General features: G+C 37.9%; 2 protein-coding genes across 6 annotated transcripts in view; one reads left to right on the top strand and one right to left on the bottom strand.

Moving 5' to 3' along the window:
* BCAR3 (BCAR3 adaptor protein, NSP family member) overlaps nucleotides 1–3,254 on the top strand; it is a 97,954-nt gene extending 94,700 nt beyond the window's left edge. For all 3 annotated transcript variants that reach the window (XM_057429309.1, XM_057429308.1, XM_057429310.1), the window contains 3 exons: nucleotides 151–274; nucleotides 1,063–1,275; nucleotides 2,373–3,254. In XM_057429309.1, coding sequence (XP_057285292.1) covers nucleotides 151–274; nucleotides 1,063–1,275; nucleotides 2,373–2,560 — 525 coding nt within the window. In that variant the 3' untranslated portion in view covers nucleotides 2,561–3,254. The remainder of the gene's footprint in view (nucleotides 1–150; nucleotides 275–1,062; nucleotides 1,276–2,372) is intronic.
* Nucleotides 3,255–3,674: 420 nt separating this feature from the next.
* Nucleotides 3,675–18,466, bottom strand: part of FNBP1L (formin binding protein 1 like) — a 58,567-nt gene continuing 43,775 nt past the window's right edge. Inside the window, exons 8-17 of one of the 3 annotated variants that reach the window (XM_057428994.1) lie at nucleotides 17,802–17,948; nucleotides 16,773–16,976; nucleotides 14,239–14,397; nucleotides 11,120–11,134; nucleotides 9,438–9,547; nucleotides 8,699–8,831; nucleotides 8,144–8,238; nucleotides 7,536–7,684; nucleotides 6,997–7,155; nucleotides 3,675–5,926 (exon numbers count right to left, since the gene is read on the bottom strand). In XM_057428994.1, the coding sequence (XP_057284977.1) occupies nucleotides 5,919–5,926; nucleotides 6,997–7,155; nucleotides 7,536–7,684; nucleotides 8,144–8,238; nucleotides 8,699–8,831; nucleotides 9,438–9,547; nucleotides 11,120–11,134; nucleotides 14,239–14,397; nucleotides 16,773–16,976; nucleotides 17,802–17,948 (1,179 nt within the window). In that variant the 3' untranslated portion in view covers nucleotides 3,675–5,918. Of the gene's footprint in view, nucleotides 7,156–7,535; nucleotides 7,685–8,143; nucleotides 8,239–8,698; nucleotides 8,832–9,437; nucleotides 9,548–11,119; nucleotides 11,135–14,238; nucleotides 14,398–16,772; nucleotides 16,977–17,801; nucleotides 17,949–18,466 lie in introns of all 3 variants that reach the window. The other 2 variants (XM_057428993.1, XM_057428995.1) reach the window with 2 other exon arrangements.

Here is an 18,466-nt window from a genome sequence, read left to right as displayed (position 1 = left end):
TAGAATTGTTTGGTAGTTTGCTTATTTTCATTTATGCAACTTCATCAAGACTAGAGAGCTCATCAGAACAAACTTCATCACTAGCAGGGTGCTGTTCCTGTGATTGCTGTGGCATCACTTAACAGGTATTCTGTCATTGTCTATGAACAGGTCACTAGGTTAGAACAAACCTGGACCTCTCTGAGACATCATTATACCCAGACTGCCATTATGTATGAAAAACAGCTGAAGCCATTTAGCAAAGCTTTGCACGAAGGACAAGACGAGTGGAACAGTGAGTATGAGTGACACTGGTTTCTGTCTGCCCTTTTAACTTCTCACTGCTCATTTCCTGTGTAGGGAGATGAGGCAGCTGCTGTTTGGATAGCTGTGTATCACATGTTAAAAGGACTGTGAACTTGTAGAATGCACTCTAAGACAATGCAATAGAAGGAAACAGTCTGCCAGACAAACGTGCTTGTGTGCATGTACCCATGCAGAATCTAAAATCCTTCTCAAACTTATACTCCCTTTGTGGAGCAGAAACTAAAACACTTTCCTTGCCTCAAAGACGGAAAAAAAAATAAAATCTCCTTCTTTACTCAGAAGAGAGTTATTTCTGGCAAATTTAGATTTTTATTTGCTTTGCCTACTGGATCAGAGGGTGAATCCTTAAATACAAAGAATGGGTTAGTAAGAGAATTCCTCTGATCACACCAGGGGCTCCTGCATCCGTTCTTTGCAGCTCTCGTCTCCAAAGCAGTGCGAGGCAGAGAATAACATCTGAACACTTCTCTAAGAGAATGGATAAAGAAAACGTAAGCCTCACAGAATTTATTGGAATTATGCAGATTTTAAATGTGTTTTAAATCTCTGTGCCACTGTCTAGTAATTCAGCAGAGCCCCCTCTCCTGTAACAGATGAGTTTTCCAGCACTAACTTGTTTTGGCCTTCTCTCCCTGGAAACTGGTAGGACTGGTGTACCTGAGGTAATGTGTCAGTTTGGAAGATGGAAGAAAAGTAATAGTTTCTTGAATTAGCAATTTCATAATGTCTGATATGATTTGTTGTTCTCTATTCCAGAGACCACCAGTACTCCACAGAAGCATGTGACTGTGCCACTGCTGATGCCTCTCATTACCTTGATGGAGCGGCAAGCTGTCATTTTTGAAGGGATGGACCTCTGGGAAAGCAGTGACCAAAGCTGTGAGATAATGCTCAAGCACTTGGCCATGGCTCGTCAGATAGCACAGAATGCAGAAACATACAGCCTGACTGCAGAGCGCATGCTGGAAGGTAGGGAGCAGTGTAGGAGATACTGCTGCACGTTGACACAAAGCAGGGGTTATGTCATGTCTGAAGAATAAGGTCTCTGCCTAAGTGCCACCAATGGTGCAAGAAATTCTTCTCCTCTTTCATGGGAGCTGAGATAGTAGCAAATGTCCTGCAGGAAACTCAGTCAGATGACAACATCAATATAGCTTAAAAGAAGACAGTTAATTATTAATCACTGTAGCTCTCCAGTAATCAACAGAACATACGTTTTTATTAAACAAGTCAAAGTTCTCATGACTTAATATGCTTGACCCTTCCAGCAGCTGAGCAGAAGTACAATAAGGACCGAGGATCGCTGCTTCTCTTCTGTACATTTTCAAATCCCTACTCTGTTGCAAATATACCACCATTTGTCATAATGAGGTTTTCTTACAGCGGTGCAAAATGCAGCTCTTTGATCTTGACTGCTTGGAGCCAGAAAGCAGCAACGTGTTCAACATGTGACTATATTTTAAAGTTTGACTGAAACAGTGAGGGGAGATAGATGACTACTGATTCCTAAACAGATTATTTATTTACTGTGTCATCAAGTCAGTGAGTGATCCCTTTAAACAGTTAGGTTACCCCTGTAAGGTAATCTTACAGCTTTTTTACTTCCCAGTTAGAATATGTTGAGAATGCCTAGGATTCAAAGGGCACTGGCTTCTTAATATTAAAATTAAACAGTGTAAAACCAAGAATAGATTAAGTATGTGACACTGCAGAAAATTTGTTGTATGATATTCCTTTAATATAAATGAATGTACGTAGAATTGTGGATTATTAAAGTATATCTTGATGCCGGTAGCATGCATACAGCAATAATTGTATTTAAGGTCAGGCTTGTAATGACAATTCCAGACCACTGAGCAAGGGGATATCCTGTCCTAGTGTCCCTAAAGCATTCGTATGCTATAGAATGTCAGTAATGGAAAGGACTGTCAATTGTTAAAAATAACTGAAGGAATCCAGCACACTAAGGCTTATCTTATTTGGAGGGAATAGATTTTAAAATCCATTTCTTCTGAATAAAAAAATTTGTCCGATAGTAATAGTGTGGGATTCTTTTTCTTTACTAGGTTTTCAGCCAGATGAAGAAATGAGTGAAATCTTCAAGACAGAATTTCAAATGCGATTGCTCTGGGGCAGCAAAGGAGCCCAAGTTAATCAGAATGAAAGATATGAGAAATTCAGCCAGATTTTAACTGCACTTTCCCGAAAACTGGAACCTCCCCCAGTGAAGCAGGTGGAACAATTAAGTATATAAGACTCTGTAAACACTATTTAAATGATATACTTGAAATAACCTTGGTTTTCTTTTGGCAATTTGATACAGCACAAACTTCTTCCATTTCACAAGATGTTTAGAACTTTTAACTGCGCAATACACACTTGTTTTAGAACTACTGATTTCTAAACAGATTATTTATTATTTACGGTGTCACTAAGTCAGTGAGTGATCCCTTTAAAACAGGTAGGTTAGCCCTGTAAGTTAAGTCTTACAGCTTTTTGTATTTCCTAGTTAGAATGTTTTAAAAATGCCTAAGATTTAAGGGCATTGGCTTCTTAATATTAAAATTAAGCAAACAGTGTAAATACAAGAATAGATTAAGTATGTGACATTGCAGAATATTTGTTGTATAGTATTGTTTTAATGAATATAAATCACTGTACATAGAATTGTGAATTAAAGTGTATCTATCTCTATGCAAAATAATTTGCAGGTTGTAGAAATTATACCTGTGATCACAACAGAAAGCTCAACTATCACTGCTCCTGTGAAGGTACAAAATGAGTTGTGTATGTGTTCGGACACCTTACTTTTTGTATAAGGCAGCATCTGTAGTGCTTTTGCTGGAGCTATGCTGCCAGGAATGAATGATGAAATGGCAAGAACAAACAACCCAGATAATTAAAATGCTTTCAGATATGAGTAAATGTGGGTGTATGAATACATTAAACTTGCTTCATTTACTGAGATGAATCATTTTGGTAAGTAATATTTTTTTCTTAGATGAAGGCAAAGCATAAGCTGTTAGCACTTTTCACAGGAAATCGGCGTGTATGGCATTTATATTAAGAGTGCTTCAGCAGCAAATTCCACTGTCACATATAAAAACGGTGTACTGGCATTATCCTCAGAACCTGGATAAACGTTTAAGCAAGAACTAAGGTTAGAGATTCATGTGCTCATTATTATTAAGTGAAATGTTACTTTTACAGCATTTGAAATTATTTGAGCAGGCTCACAACACTGCAAACACTGAAATGGTATGATCTGTTCCTCCCACCTCCAATCACAACAGAGGTTCTACCACTGTAACAAGAGGGTACAGTGCTCATGCTGGAAGTCTTTAACAGACGACAAGTGGGGAAAGTAATTCCATAGAGCATGAAAAGATTTTTTTATTCCATGAAAATATTCTCAACAGAGAACACTATTTTTAAACAAAGCATTTAACATTTAGGAAATCAACATGTGCACAAAAAATGATTAAAAATTACTGGAAAATGTAAGATTCTTTAAGACAACTCACATTCAGAATTTTAGAAGTGATTTATAGCTAGCTGTGCAAGTACAAATGTTTTTTTCCTATGTTTAATAACCCTCATACAAGTTGCACTATCCCTCACAAAAGCAACTTGCCTCCAAAGGAAGCAAATCCTGGTTTCAGAAAAACAAACAGTAGCCTTAAAAGAACATTTAGTCCTTTACCAGGAAGTGTTATTACTGACCTGCAAGGCTGTTAGCCAGGCAAACCACAGGCCCTTTAGCAGAAAATACACATATCACATTTCCTCCTTTTCTCTAAAATAAAAAAAAAAAGCACTAGATTTTAAAAGAAAACAAAAACAAACAACCCAGAACAAAACCAAAAAAACCCATCCCAACACCCCCCCCCCCCCCCCAAAAAAAAACTACCTAAGTAGTTTTGTCAGTATTGAGTAATGTCACATTATTATATAAATAACCCTGTATACAAGCTCCAAAAATCTAAACTTTAGAGTTTAATAGCCCCCGTAATACACTAGAGGTCAAGCTGTGTAATAGTGGTATACATAACAAAAGGAATAAACCTCTACACAAGTCACTCCAATTCAGCCTTACTCATAGTACAGTTCCTACTAACACTGAAATTAAAAAGAATCCAGCACTACTGCATCTAACTATTGCTTCAGACCCCAGGAACGCTGGATGTTTTGATCCTGATTTCATTTCCCCAAACAAACAGCAGGTGGCTGGGTTGACAAGCTTGCTTTGATACAAGTATCCCTCCCCCCAACATCGCTAGTCTAATTCTTACCACCCTAGTAAATCAGATACGGTGTATTTATGAATAGAACCACAAATGGGAGGCTAGACAACATAAGCAATAGGGGCACTGCAGACAACTATATTTACACGTATAAACATATCCAAATTTCAATTGTTTACAAGTAAAAGTGCACATAGATCATTAACGAAGTATCACTCAAATTTCAACTGGTCCATACAATGAAGCGTCACCTGGAAATGGACTAGCACTGCAGTAATTAAAATTGGAACTTCATAGTGAAAAACTAAAAGACAGTTTCCATAAAAATATTTTAAAAAAATATTAAAAGTCAAATGAAGAGATACACATTTCAATGTATCAAATTCATGATGCACCATGTATCCAGTAAAGTAGAGCTCTAGAAAACGCCTACTGTGGCTACCCCAGCAGCTGCAGCACTGTGAAAAGAGCTGAGACACAAAGCCCTTTGTGGGATACTGTAAGTGGTAGTGTTGGCAAACAACAGATTTAGGCACTCTAGTTTAAGGCAGCATTTGAATGGCAAGCGGTTGACTTCTGAAAACAGTCAGTAGCTTGCAGTGTTGAATCTCTCTGGAGGTGTTCCAGGTTTTCAGTGCTCACAACAGGTTACTGAAGTGCTGAAGATGGACCACAGTTCTAGGAGTTTCTCTTGATTGCATTGTAGGCTAGAGCATAGATGTAGCATTTCCCCAAATCAACACAAATACATACGGTCTCTTATCAGTTATGCCAAAAACTGGAATGTAATGATGGTTGCAGTGGTATAGTTATAGCAGCATACATGGATACTGGTATGGAACTCTAGTGCTGAAGATAGTTGAAGAAAATGATTTGTTACAAAATAAGACAAGCAATGATGGTAAAGTGTTACGCAGACATGCCCGACTGTCCTAGGCATGCAGGAGGAGGTTAACGGCGAGCATGGAGGTGGCACAGGCAGACTGATAACTGACTTACGGTTCTAAATGATAGCCAATTGAGTTGAGAAGAATGTAACTGAGATATAACCAAAATATAGCACAAGCTGAAATATAGTTTGTGCATCTGGGACAACTTAGACAATGAAAATAAAGCAATTTTAGGAGCAGTAGCTTTGTTACTCTGGTAATGGAACTCTCTTTTCCTGCACAAATTGAAGAATTTGTATTACCATCCTTACCTATGTATGGAGATGCTAAGATGTTAGTGACTAAATGTATGTCTGCATGCATTCATGCAACTAGCTTTTCCCCTTGGGCCTCCCAGTCTAGAACCCCACCCCCCCCACCCCCCAGCAGCTGCATGTAACCTCCTTCAAGATCTCGCCCATTTTCTCAGAAACCCGCTTCAGGAACCTGCAGTCCAAGAGGAAAAAGAAAAGAACACAGTTACTGAAGGCCTTTAGAAGACAGAGAAGCGTGCTTGGTTCTAAGAGGCCCTTCTCAGTGGCTACACATCAGCCTTGTACTTAATTCCACAGACTCTCACTAGAAACACAAGCCACAGCTTTTAGATTAGCTTTTTCTTTCACCCTAGTAATCAAGTAGTGCAATGCCATTTCCAATCCTCAGAGAGGGGAACTGCTGTACATTTAAGACTTTTTTTTCCAAACTAAACATGATGCAATTCAAACACTTATCTTACAGGCACAGATTAAGACTGTAACATCATTCTATTTCAGGAGCAGAGAGAGGTTCAATAAGACATCAAGCATTACATGTGGTGTCTTTCTTTGCTTCAAGGTATCTAGAGTTAAAACAATCGAGTTGTGTCTGATACACAACATTCTACATTTACAAGCGCTGAAAAGGAAGGAGAGCCAGGTCAGTGGACTTTCTGTCCTCCTTAATCATAATGTTTTTTCCTGAGTATTGTTGTTGAGCTTTCAGAATCAGAAAACATTTTCCTGTTTAAGAAGTGAAAGCTGCCAAGTACTTGTTAAAGGAAGGAAATGAATAATTTTCAGTAACTGACTTCAGTTAGTTCTTAGAGGAGAAAAACACTATTTTAAACATTTAGTTTAAGTCATAAAAATGGCAATAGTAAATCCTGAGATAGGTATCTTTAAAACTAAGCCATTTTTCAGCTCTCTATAAAAACAAAGTATACTACAGAACAAGCAGAATCTGGTCTTTTGCAGTATGACAGCTGAATTGGATTTAGTGGTTTGTAAAGCAGGAACCCTAGTAGATCATTTAAAGCAGAAGACATTGGTCAGACTTACCAACCAGTGTAAGATAGATATGTAATTTAGTGTTATCATCTCTGAAAAAAACTACAGCAAACTCACACTGCAAACAACAGACCACTGCTGATATCATAACGCTTTCCATGAACCTGTGCAACTTTTTTTTTTTACACTATTTTGCCTGGGGAATGTACAACTGAAAGCTGCCAGTTTATCATTAGATATAAGTTACTGCACCTTTGCTGTTTTTCTCTAGTGTTACATCTATATATGATGTTGGCACATAGCCTTCCTCTCCATTATGTCTTCGAGCTCTTGTCCACCCATCTCCTTTGTCCTCTTCAATAATGTACAGAATCTCTCCTTCTTTCATTGCCAGAGTGCCTTCATTATGACCTGGGAGACACAAAAGGCAAATAAGTTTCAATGTTCAGACAGAATTTCAAGTCATCTTTTTCCCAGGGCACAGTTTCCAGATCATATATAAACAGGAAGAACCAAAAATCTGTGCAACATAACGTATGTTCAAACAGGCTTACAGACAAAAACCGACTCCGATTGTAAAGCTGAGTATTTGCCAATAGTTGTGCTAATATTTAAACAGCACAAAAGCACTGCTCATGAATTCAAGTGATTTGTAAAGTATTTCCACAAATCTCATAAGCAGCTCATTGCTCATACAGTTCATTTACTTCAAATCATTTTACCTGTCTTTTCCATAAGAAATACTCCATGCCCTGTAGCCAAGGAATGACTGTGCATGCTGTGAACCTTACCATCAAAGGGATATATTGCCTTGCAATGTCCTATAGCTGGTAATGGATCATCATCTTCAAACTCATCATCAAACTCACTGGGTTGCACATGTTGCTGTGGTGGGCCTCGAACCTCCTGACTGGCGTCATCCGTGTAACTGCCTTCAGGGCTATAATGCAATGATTGGAGTGTGAGGACTCCGAGGAGTTCTTAGCTCTAAAACTTGGAACATACACGTATCACAGCAAGGGAAAAATCACTCTGGGAAGGCCCATTAGTCATTTCTGCATGTACTGCAGGAGGTGATTTTCTGAAAACACTGACCTAGGAAAAGCTTTGACTGAATTCTGCTACGAAAACAAATGTAAATTCAACTATAAGCAACTGAATCTTAAGCAACAGAATCAGACAGCTTTAAAAGGCTATTTCTTGAGTGGGTGTTTTGATTACACTCACTTTTTTAATGTTACCATAATGACATGAAATGACCTCTAGAATTCAAAACCATTAAGATCTTCCTTTAGAAGGATATAAACTTTCAAGGGATAAGTAACAACCATCACCTACTGTTAACTATCAAAGAGATGTACTCATTCTAGCATAAAGGTAGTAGAGATAGAATAATGACCTCTCTCTGCCCTGTGTTACAAGGTGGTTGATATCACTGCTGTGCCGCCTGTCACTTCTGGCTGCTACTTTACCTTCAACTTCAGAGAGCCAGGCCTTAGGGAAAAAAAGACAAATATTGGTGTCAAAGAAAACTTGATTCTAAACCAGCAAAGACCATTTAATACACACACGTAATTGCATACAGCCACACACACACTGCACTGACAAGGAAAGTCTCATCATCACTTCACCTATCCCTCATGCTTAGCCCATACTCTGTAGTCTTCAGGAGAAGAATTATCTTTAAGCACATAAAAAATTCAGATTAAGTGAATATTAAGAAATTCTTCTGAAAAGTAAAACTTCTGTATCCTTCTGAACAGTGTACATCTTTCATAATGTACATCCTTAGCTAGATGAATATTCTTCAAAATATGGCACCCTACAAACATTCACATCAGAAGCACTTTCTTAAATCAGGTAGTTTCTCCAGGTGCTGCATTTCCAAACCTACAAAGCAAACTACAACTTTACCTTCATCTACATTTTCTAAGGAATTGTTTTAAAGTCTTACCTCATTCTTATGTATTTCCATCCGCAGACGATCCATGTTGCTCATAGTCTCAGTTAATTTTGGTTGCAAACTGCTTGGATCACCCATCTGGGGATTTTTTTCATAAACATCCTTCATCTTGATGAGAGCATCTCTAAAAGATACAAAACCCAACAATACTTATTACACACATCACTACTGATCCATTAAAGTTAAAATAATGCTTATGTGTACGAGCTCATGACCCATAAGTATGGACACGATGAGCTACTGCTCCCATACCACAACCAAGTCTTTTTCCCATTCTGTCATCTTAGTACTGCCTGCCTCTTAAGTCGTGCACAAGCACACAAGGACACCAACTATAACCTCTGCTCTATCCAGTCTCGTTACCGTTTCCCATATTGTTTGTTATACACATTTTCCTAAATACGAACAACATTCTGTTCTTAATGCACTAAGTTGCACCTCAACAACCTTGATTTTTCTATGCATTAATTTAGATACAGAGTTCCCTATGCAACATCAGGATCAAAATGTGTATTATAGCAAAGCAGAAGGAAGCAATGCTAACTGAAGTCATGTACAATAAAACATGAACCAAAAAAATGCTTTCTAAGCATTTCTAAGGATATACTAGCCCATACTAGCATACAGGGCTAGTATATCCTCTCTTAGCTTCTGATCGCTGTTGGTTTAGGTAGGGGACTTGAAAAGAAACAGAGAATCATGACAAAGCTCAAAAAAAAAATGCACTCACTTTTGGTCAGTTTCCTTCTGTAGTTCTCTGTTAAGTTCATCGATTCTCTGTTGCAGTTTCTTGCGTCTTTGTTCTGGAGGGAGGTGGCTGAAGTCTTCTAATGCAGGGCCCTGCAAGTAAAAATACTGTTAAACAAGTGACACCCACACATCTGGAGAGCCGAACTGACATACCCACACACGGACAGCATTCACTGGAAGCAGGATGGACCTTCTAAAAACCCCTACTTAACACACAGCTCTAAACCAGACCCCAACAGAAGAAATGCGCGTTCTTGCTGCCAGGTCGTAGTCATTCATTCAAGGTTCTCAATGCCTTCTGTAACAGTTGGCTTACAGATGTAGTTCAAAATTTGGAGACAATTATTTTTCTGAAAAGCTAAGCCATGTGCCTCCTATTACACCCACTGCACTTAAAGGAGATTTAGAAAGGACAGAGTTACCTAGTAAATCTAGTCAGAACAAAAATCTAAGATGAGTATGCAATAATACTGATAATATGTATATAATCGAATCTTTCTCTGGAGTGCATCTTCTATGGCGATTTGGAAGTTATGAAAAGAAAAATACTGACTATTCATTCCAAAGAACTACTCTAGTTCTCTTCTGGAAGTTCAGCAATCTGGCTAAGGAAACACATTAGATGTATTTTACCTTGGGTCAAACTACTTCATAGAAAAAGCCTTTGTAACAGCAAAACTTTGGCTTAAACTTATTAAATTTACTAATCTGATTCAAAACTTGCGCAAGTATTCCAAGACACTTTTTTTTCAGTGTCCTGAAATAATTATAAAAAGTGTTTCAGGGAGGGATAAAACCTCTTACTTTCCAAACTTATTTATATATTTGTCAAATCAAACTGGTCAAGAAGAAACTTGACAGAAACATGGCTGTTGAGATTTGACATACAGAGTCTTAGGCTCAGGTGCCAAGTTTTCACCACCCCTTCTTAAAATCCTCTTGCCCCTCAGCTTCTTGATTCTTTTGCACTTGTAAAAATCACAATCTCACTGCTTCTTAAGAAGGGACAAGACACCACAAAAGGAGGGAAATCAAGACACAATGGGTCCAAAATAAAGCAGAAGTGTTTCTGGAGAAAAAAAAAAGAATAAAATCCTTTCAGGTGCTTTTGCACACTATGAAGGAACAAGGTCAGTTAAAACTACAGCAACAATAAGAAGGACAGAGGTCTTTTTGTGAAGTTTTACTGATCTACTCAGCAAAATAACAATATTAAGGTGTGGTTTTCATTTCATAGAACAGCTTTCTAGGATTTCTAACAGTAAAGAAACATCTCCCCTGCAATTTTTTTGTTAAATCCCAAGGAATGAGTTTTGCAGTATTCAATATTTCTCCTTTAAGCCAGCTTGTAATCTTTTAATATATCTATTTGATGCTGCTTTAACAATTTTCCTGACAAAGCAAAATGACCCAGTATTTCCATCATGACCAACTGGTCAATCCTGAAATCCCGAAATTACAGATTTAGTTGCAGCCAGATGACAAGTCTAGTTGTCTTACATTAAGCATGGATGACTGAGAAGACTGCATGTATAAGTGGGACATCTGAAGATGTATTTCAGCACCTGACTTAAAGCAGTTATGATATGGAAACAGTTTCAAAAGGTTACTTTCATGCTATCTTAGCAGAAGTACAGCAGACAGATCAGCACACGGGCTTACCATCTTCACCGACCACTGCACAGTTCATTTGAAAACAGAAAGAAACGGGAAATTATTCACATGCAACGACCAGATCCTAAAAATGTATCTTTATAATATTACTTAAGATTCATAATTTCATAAAAACCACACTTCACTATGAGCACAAGAAAAGCAAAATACAATGATCAGAAACGCACTTCTGCTTTAAGAATTATTAGGTGATAATGGGTAGTTTAACTTACAAAATTCCAAACACAACTTCATTAAACTACTTTTCAATTTCAGTGTTCTGAATAATAAATACGTTAAAGAAATTCTATTGTAGGAGAAGAAACAAACACACAGCAAACACTGCACAAAATGGCAGAATTTGATGATGATGATGGACTGATCAGCCATATGCAGGTAATTTGTTAATTATAACTAACAATCCACTACCATCACTTTTACACATCTAATTTCTACAATGTATTTATTATCACTGTAGAACTACAACAAAGATATTTTTCAAGTTTAGAAGTTAGTAACTTGACTTCCTGAAAACTGCATCTGGGTCATTGCTGCTATCCTGGAAATGCTCTAGTCCAGATATAAATAAAAACATTTAAAGAGTAAGGCTTTCTCCTTACAGAAAGCAACAAAAACAGGGGATGCCAGAAGTCATATCTTGAGTCAAGCATTCACAGCATTTTGAAGACCTGCAATGCCTCCAATGACTTCAGATAATCCTTTCCAGAGAAACAGCAAGCAACTGAGCAGATATGTATCTCTGACATAATTTCTGATCCTCAGCCATTGTTAATGCTGTTGCTAGGGGCACACACACACTGAATCAGGAAAGTAAAGCGCCTCTGAATGGTACTTCGGTAAGAACTTCAGTAAAGTCCAAAGATGTAAAATAACAGAATAAACTTCTTGTTCCCTTTATAAAAGGTCTTCCATGAAAACTTCAGTGAGGTTTATATCACTGTTGACAATGCATCATTGTTGACAAAGCATCTATTCACACATTGGGTGGCAGTGAGCAAGGACCTCTTAGCAGCACTAATGCTATCTGGAAATGTTACAGTTTCAAGGGATAGGCAAGCCAGCGTGTAACAGCAGCACTAATAAAGCTAGTTACACTTGCTTACACTAACCTGTCCTATAGCTACTGTTGCTGCTTTCGGTGAACATCAGGATAGGAAAATCTACTGGGTGAAGTGCAGAATGGAGGCAGCCTGGCTTGTGATCACCAGTGCCTTGAAGTGCAGTCTTGTACTGGGCATGTTCAACAGAACAGCCAACACACTCACACATTAGCCTGACATGTGCCAATGTTAGTTCTGCGTGTCAATACCTCAAATGACATCATTTTCCAGGGATAACGTGTGGAAAACAGCATCATATACTGGCCACTAGGAAGCACTGAATCAAGATACACTGTAAAAATAAGACTGATCAATGATATAAAAAAACTATTAGAATTACAGTATCCATTTTGGTTCAAAAGGTACTCCGTGCATGATAATGTGATGTCTGCTGAAGTGCTTGCAAGGAGATCCAGAATAGATAAATGTGCATCCTGAAGGTTTACAGATATTAGCTATTTAACCCTGTGAGTTAATCCAGATTTGTAGGATACTAGTGACCCTTGCTAATTTTATGGAAATATATTCTGTATTAAATTAATTCATTTTTACAACATGAACAGCAATTAAAGGGAATTTAAGACTGAAAAACAAATTTAAAATATTGTTTAATTTTCCATTAGCATTCTGTAGTTGTTGGGAGATGATCTTTTGCTTCAGTAGGAGGTTTAAGAACTGCTGTATTACAGGTGTTGATTTGTGAACCAGGAGTCAGCACATTTACTGATCAGCAAAAGGAAGTATAGTCAAGACCTGAGCCATTTCAGCTGTCTAACCCCTCAGTGAGAACTAAAGGAAGAATGTTCTCTTAGTGACCATCACAAATTATGAGATAAATGACTCAGAAGGGGAAAGGAGAGACTGTCCTCCATAAATGCTTAAAGGAACACAAGAACCTTCTAGAAAATGGCGGTTGTAGAAAGGCTATTTCCAAGGTATGTGGAGACCTGAAAAGATGCCACAACATGATTTAAAGAAAGTTCTAAGTGTAACTCATTACACTTCAGAACAGCAGCAAAGGAGCCTCTAAATCATGACTTTCACTGCAACATAGCACTGCTGTATTTCGATCTCCACGTTATGTCAGCAGTAGTCAACCATTCTTGCACATGAGACAGCGAGTCGATACTGTTCTCAGATATGAATTACATATAATTCAAAGGCATCCAACAATTTGGATCAATAAATATAATAGAACATACAGAAACTGGGCAGCCTATACTGACTGCACTGCATAACAGAGGAGTGCCAGCACATTTATCACCAGTACTATAAATGTTGCTAGGCAACCACTTAGCATTTCCCTTTGTATTGTCTCCCAAATTCTATTTGCAGAACATGCCACTATAAATTAGTAAATGAACTGATACATCTCAGAAGGTGGCATATGGCAGTAACTTGTCAATGATTTTACCCCAATGAACCTTGCATAAAAACCGAGGTATTCACCAGAAAATGCATTAAAAGTGTAATGTTTCAAAAAAAATCAGTATATCAAAATCTGAAGAGCACTGTGTGCTATAGCATTTGATGTATAAAAGAAGTGAAATTCCTCCTCAGTTCAGTGTCTCATCATCAGCTCCTATTATTGCAATTAAAAGCCAGCAAGTAAGACATCTGCTCTGTCAGATGGTTTTTGTGGTGAGACTGTATACCCAATAATAAATTACTGCAAAACATGTTACATGATGGTAGGAAAACATTTGTGAATGTGAACAACAATGAAGAAAGGTATCAAACACATGCTGAGCACCCTCTTTATAACACCTTTCTTTTAAGCGCAAGTATCTGGAATGCCACAAAGACTATTTCTAGTTTGTTTTTGTATTTAACCTGTTGGTAACTTCAGTGTAACATGAAACAAAGAATCCCAAAAGTGACCTGACAGGCACAGTGTTACTTTTAACAAAGCAAGCCTTATAAGGAGGGTGAAGAGCATGAGAAAAGCCACGTCACAAACACACGGCTCATAGCCCATCATGCATTTCAACTTGTTATCAAACTTACCCCTCTTTTGAGGCTTCTGAAAGAAGGAATTCTGGGCTTCCCTGTTTTTATGTCACTCATGCAATAATGCACTGGTTCAATGGAGAATATGGGATACTGGGACCCATTAGGAGTACTGGATGTGTATAAACTAGTAGGGGTTAGTGGTGGGGATTGTGGCTAATGTGGAAATAAAGAAAGCAATAAATAAGCCAAATGTTCATAGTGATTTTAAAATGAAAATTCTGTCTTACAGAAATAAAATTCCCATCTAACGCAGAAACTGTTCGTAATGTTCCAGACACATTCATATTGTAACTGCACTGGTTTTAAAGGGTTTCTGCCATGAAGTAATATTCAGAGTTACAGATTGGTGCAGATAATTAAGGAATACTCAAAAAAGCTTTGGAATCAACATTTCCAAGAGATCCTAACAAGATCCCCACGCTGCCTTTCTCTTAAAACAGGAAGTTTTGCTTTTTCCACCTTTAGTTACAGCCATTTTGGAAGCCTGTGTGTTCCTGCTCACTGTTTCTCCCTACGTTTCTATGTACCCTACCAGGTGAGCTGAAATAGAACTATTAGGTACCTCTATGGTGATGACTCCCAACAATGAGTCTATTCCATGTCTGTAGCCAAGCTGGACTGACACATGGCTGCATGGAGTTCTTAACAGATACCATTGCCAGAACTTCCTCCCCTTTCTCCCCCCCCCCCCCCATTTTTCAGATTCCTTCTCTCTTTTTGTGTCTCATACCTCTGTTTTTTTTCCCCAGTTCCATTTTTCTGTTCTATTTCCTCTGTTGCACAAATTGTTCCCTTTCCAAAAGACTTGTGTCTTTGACAACATCAAAAATAGGTAAACATATATCTCTTAAGTCAAAACCACCCATAGTTTCAGCTAAATGAAGGCCCAGAGGCCACCATGAGCACACCAGCTACAGGAAATCCCATTTTTCTATTACCTAGCTTAAGAATGTATTAGAAAACCTTTAAATAGCATCTACAATTAAATATGAAATATGTATCTCCCAATCAGTATTTTGCTCCCAGCTGCTGTTCAGTAGAGCACTTCTCCATTCTCCCCCAAAACAGGTGAAAAAAAAAAGGGACAGACTATTCCATTTCCTCCAGGTTCTTAAGGCAGAGACACGTATCATATGTATAAACATACATACATCTGTGATTCCATACAGTAAACATTAAGGCTCTCCGAGTGCCACATACAGAGGGAATAAACTGGGGAGAAGAAAGTAAGGACAGCCCTGCCACCTTTCTTCAGCTGTCATCAGACATGGGGATTTCTTACGACTACAGTAAAAGCCAAGGTCCAGACTGAAAACCAGTATTTTCATAGCTTCCCTATTCCAGATTCTCAGAGAGATGTCTTCTTGTCAAATTGAACAGGCTGATCTCACCCCTTCTGCAGCCAGATGCAATAAGTATGCTAATGCACTGATGCATTTAGACCATTATCAGTTGTTAATTAAGCTGCATGGAAAGTAAAGAGTTTTCACTTTAAGACACAGCTGCAGTTGCATAATACACTGAGGAGGCAATAAGGAATCAGCAATATCCTCTCAGTGAAAATCTGCTTTCTTGGAATACTATCAAGTGGAAAGGAAGTCCTACCACTAACAAGCTCTAAGAATAGTTTCATAAAATAAATGGCAGAAACTGACTTGGAGCACTAAAATAACCCCATATAGATTTGTAGGAATCATTAAAGTGACTCACTGATACTAATATGTATATATACACACACTATACTCCAATACTAAACAGAGACCTAGGGTAGATGCTTCACTAATCATTTATACAGTTAATACCTGTATTGATAAACTCTTCTCATAGAACAATACAAGAAAGGCATAAGGTATCTCTGCTTTGCATTTTTTCTTGAGCATGCTATTTATTATTACCTATTAAGTATTAATACCTATTAAGTAGCATTACCTATTCCCTAGAATATTTCTTCTGGGACTTTTACCTGTAAAAAACTTGGCCAGTATGTTTTATCAATGAGGCATTGTAAATTTTAGTGTTTTCAGACAAACCTCAACCTCTCATAAGCAGCAGCAGGTATAATAAGAATTTGTAGGACACTCCTATATATAAACATCTACAAAACATGACATTTAGAAAGGGGTTGCTTTCTGTAGTGTAACAGAGATCTGAAGTCTGCCCAATTTCAAAGCGCACCCCCCCCTTATTTTTCCATTCACAATTAACATCTTTCCTATGCAATGGCAGGGAGTCTTTCCAGAATCTCAGAAATGTTTCAGAAAGAGGAAGCCACTTCTATCAAATAACCATTAAAAACATGCCCAGGCACAAAGTACTGGAAGAAAAATTAGAAAACTTCTCCCAGTGACAACTTGTTTTGTAATGTGGCAAGTGTCCAACCCCAGTCAGACCTTCAAATCTCCTTGCATGTGTTTTAGAAGGCAGTGGCAGGAAAGGGGAAGGTTATTTAAAAACAGATAAATTACTGCTTCCATGCACTCTAGATCCTCACATTTTAGTTTTCCAAATAATAATTTCTTAATTGTTACCTTTGGCTTCTTTCCAAATAGCCACAGCTTTCCTTTTGATTTGCCCACTGTAGTTTTTGTATCAATTCTCATTCCCTCCTGCTTTGGTGTACTGATGGTTCCATCAGAGATAGTTCTGTAAATATTCTGACTGTAATCTTCAAATGGGAAATCTCCAGGAGGTTCAAAACCAGATTTGAAGCAGTCTATCACTAGTTGAGAGTCCTAAACACAGGACATTGAGGAGATTAAAAAGCAGAACAAGCAAACCCATCAACAACCAGAGAGGAAAAAAAAAACAAAACCAAACCAAACCAAGGAGAAGTAACTTTTCCCTTTAATTGCAGAGATGCACAGATGGGAAGATGAGAGCTCAGAATGCATGCTTCCAGAGAGATCAAGTTAAGATAATGTATGTTTCTTCTCTCAGCAGTGTTACCATGAGTGTAGATCAAAGCATACCCTGCTCTTCAGAATCCAGCAAATACTCCCCAAATATAAATCTCAAGGGTTATCCCAAATTTAAAACAGGAAATACTCTTTAGGGCCGTACTAGGACTCCACCTTCTAACATTAATACTGAAATGAAGAGAACACTAAGAAGCTAGATGTAGTAAGATTCGATAGGGAATAACCCTTATTACAAGGAAGAAGTAGTAAGTTCCAATAGTAGCAATCAAACAGGACACTGAATGCTATTTTGTTAACTGGATGCCCTTTTTTATGGTTGAATGCTACATGCTGGAAAAAACACCAACTATGCTGGTATTCTAGAATGTTTCAGGATAATTTAACAACGTGTCCAAAATCACATACAGAAAGTGTCAAAAGATCTTCAGATCACAAGAAAACAACTGCATAGGAAGAACAGACATGGAAAGTCAAAGTGACCATTTGGGCTAAAACTTAAGTCACAACACTACTAAAGGAGACAAATATTTGACAACAGAAAGATAAAAGTGGAGGCCAAGTCCATCTTTCCCCTCTCCGCAGCTTCCTTATCAGTTACATTGCTCATGCACATTTACAGGGTTGCTCAATTCTACTTACTCTGTGTTCATCAACTGATTTGGCTGCAAGGATCATCCCTTCTAAACATTTAGAGATAATGGGAATAACCTTGCGCTCAGAGTCAGCAAAGCCTTTGTAGCATTCACTGAGTTTGATAGTCCTTCTTTCATCCATTTCTTGAAGTTGCTGCAAGCACAAAATGAGATAAAAGGAAGTTTTTGTTTGCAGATTTCCCTCCACAAACCTGATGCATGCAGTCACTGTGGTCACCAGTGCAGTACAGAATCTCTCTGCCTTTCCAGTGTTTTTATTTGCTTAACAAAACAGAAATTAAGTTCAAAAACAAGTCCTTTCAGACACAGACTTAAGATGCACAGAACAGTAATTACAAAGACCTGATACTATCTGATTTATTCTTTGTTAAACAATGTGCAGTGTCTGCGGCCACCTATTTAGTTCAGAGCATTTGTTTAATGAAATAATTAAAACTACAGTAAAGAAACTGTACTAATTTCTACATATCCTCACTCTTATTTGAGTTCCAAATAAATTCTGTCTGGTGATAACACCTCTATCTTGCTTTTTATTTTTATACTTCCCAATATGTACTAACAATTAGAAAATTACGACACATCAGACACGTTAAAATTATGTGATTCAGACATGCTCTTTGATTTGAAATACAAACCATTTCCTTTAGAAGT

This window comes from Pezoporus wallicus, unplaced genomic scaffold (assembly GCF_028554395.1).
Source record: "Pezoporus wallicus isolate ANWC-B61680 ecotype Strahan unplaced genomic scaffold, APGP_CSIRO_Pwel_v1 contig_593, whole genome shotgun sequence".
In the NCBI taxonomy this organism is placed as follows: domain Eukaryota; kingdom Metazoa; phylum Chordata; class Aves; order Psittaciformes; family Psittacidae; genus Pezoporus; species Pezoporus wallicus.
Note: the sequence above shows the minus strand (reverse complement) of the source record. Positions and strands in the feature narration are given on the sequence as shown.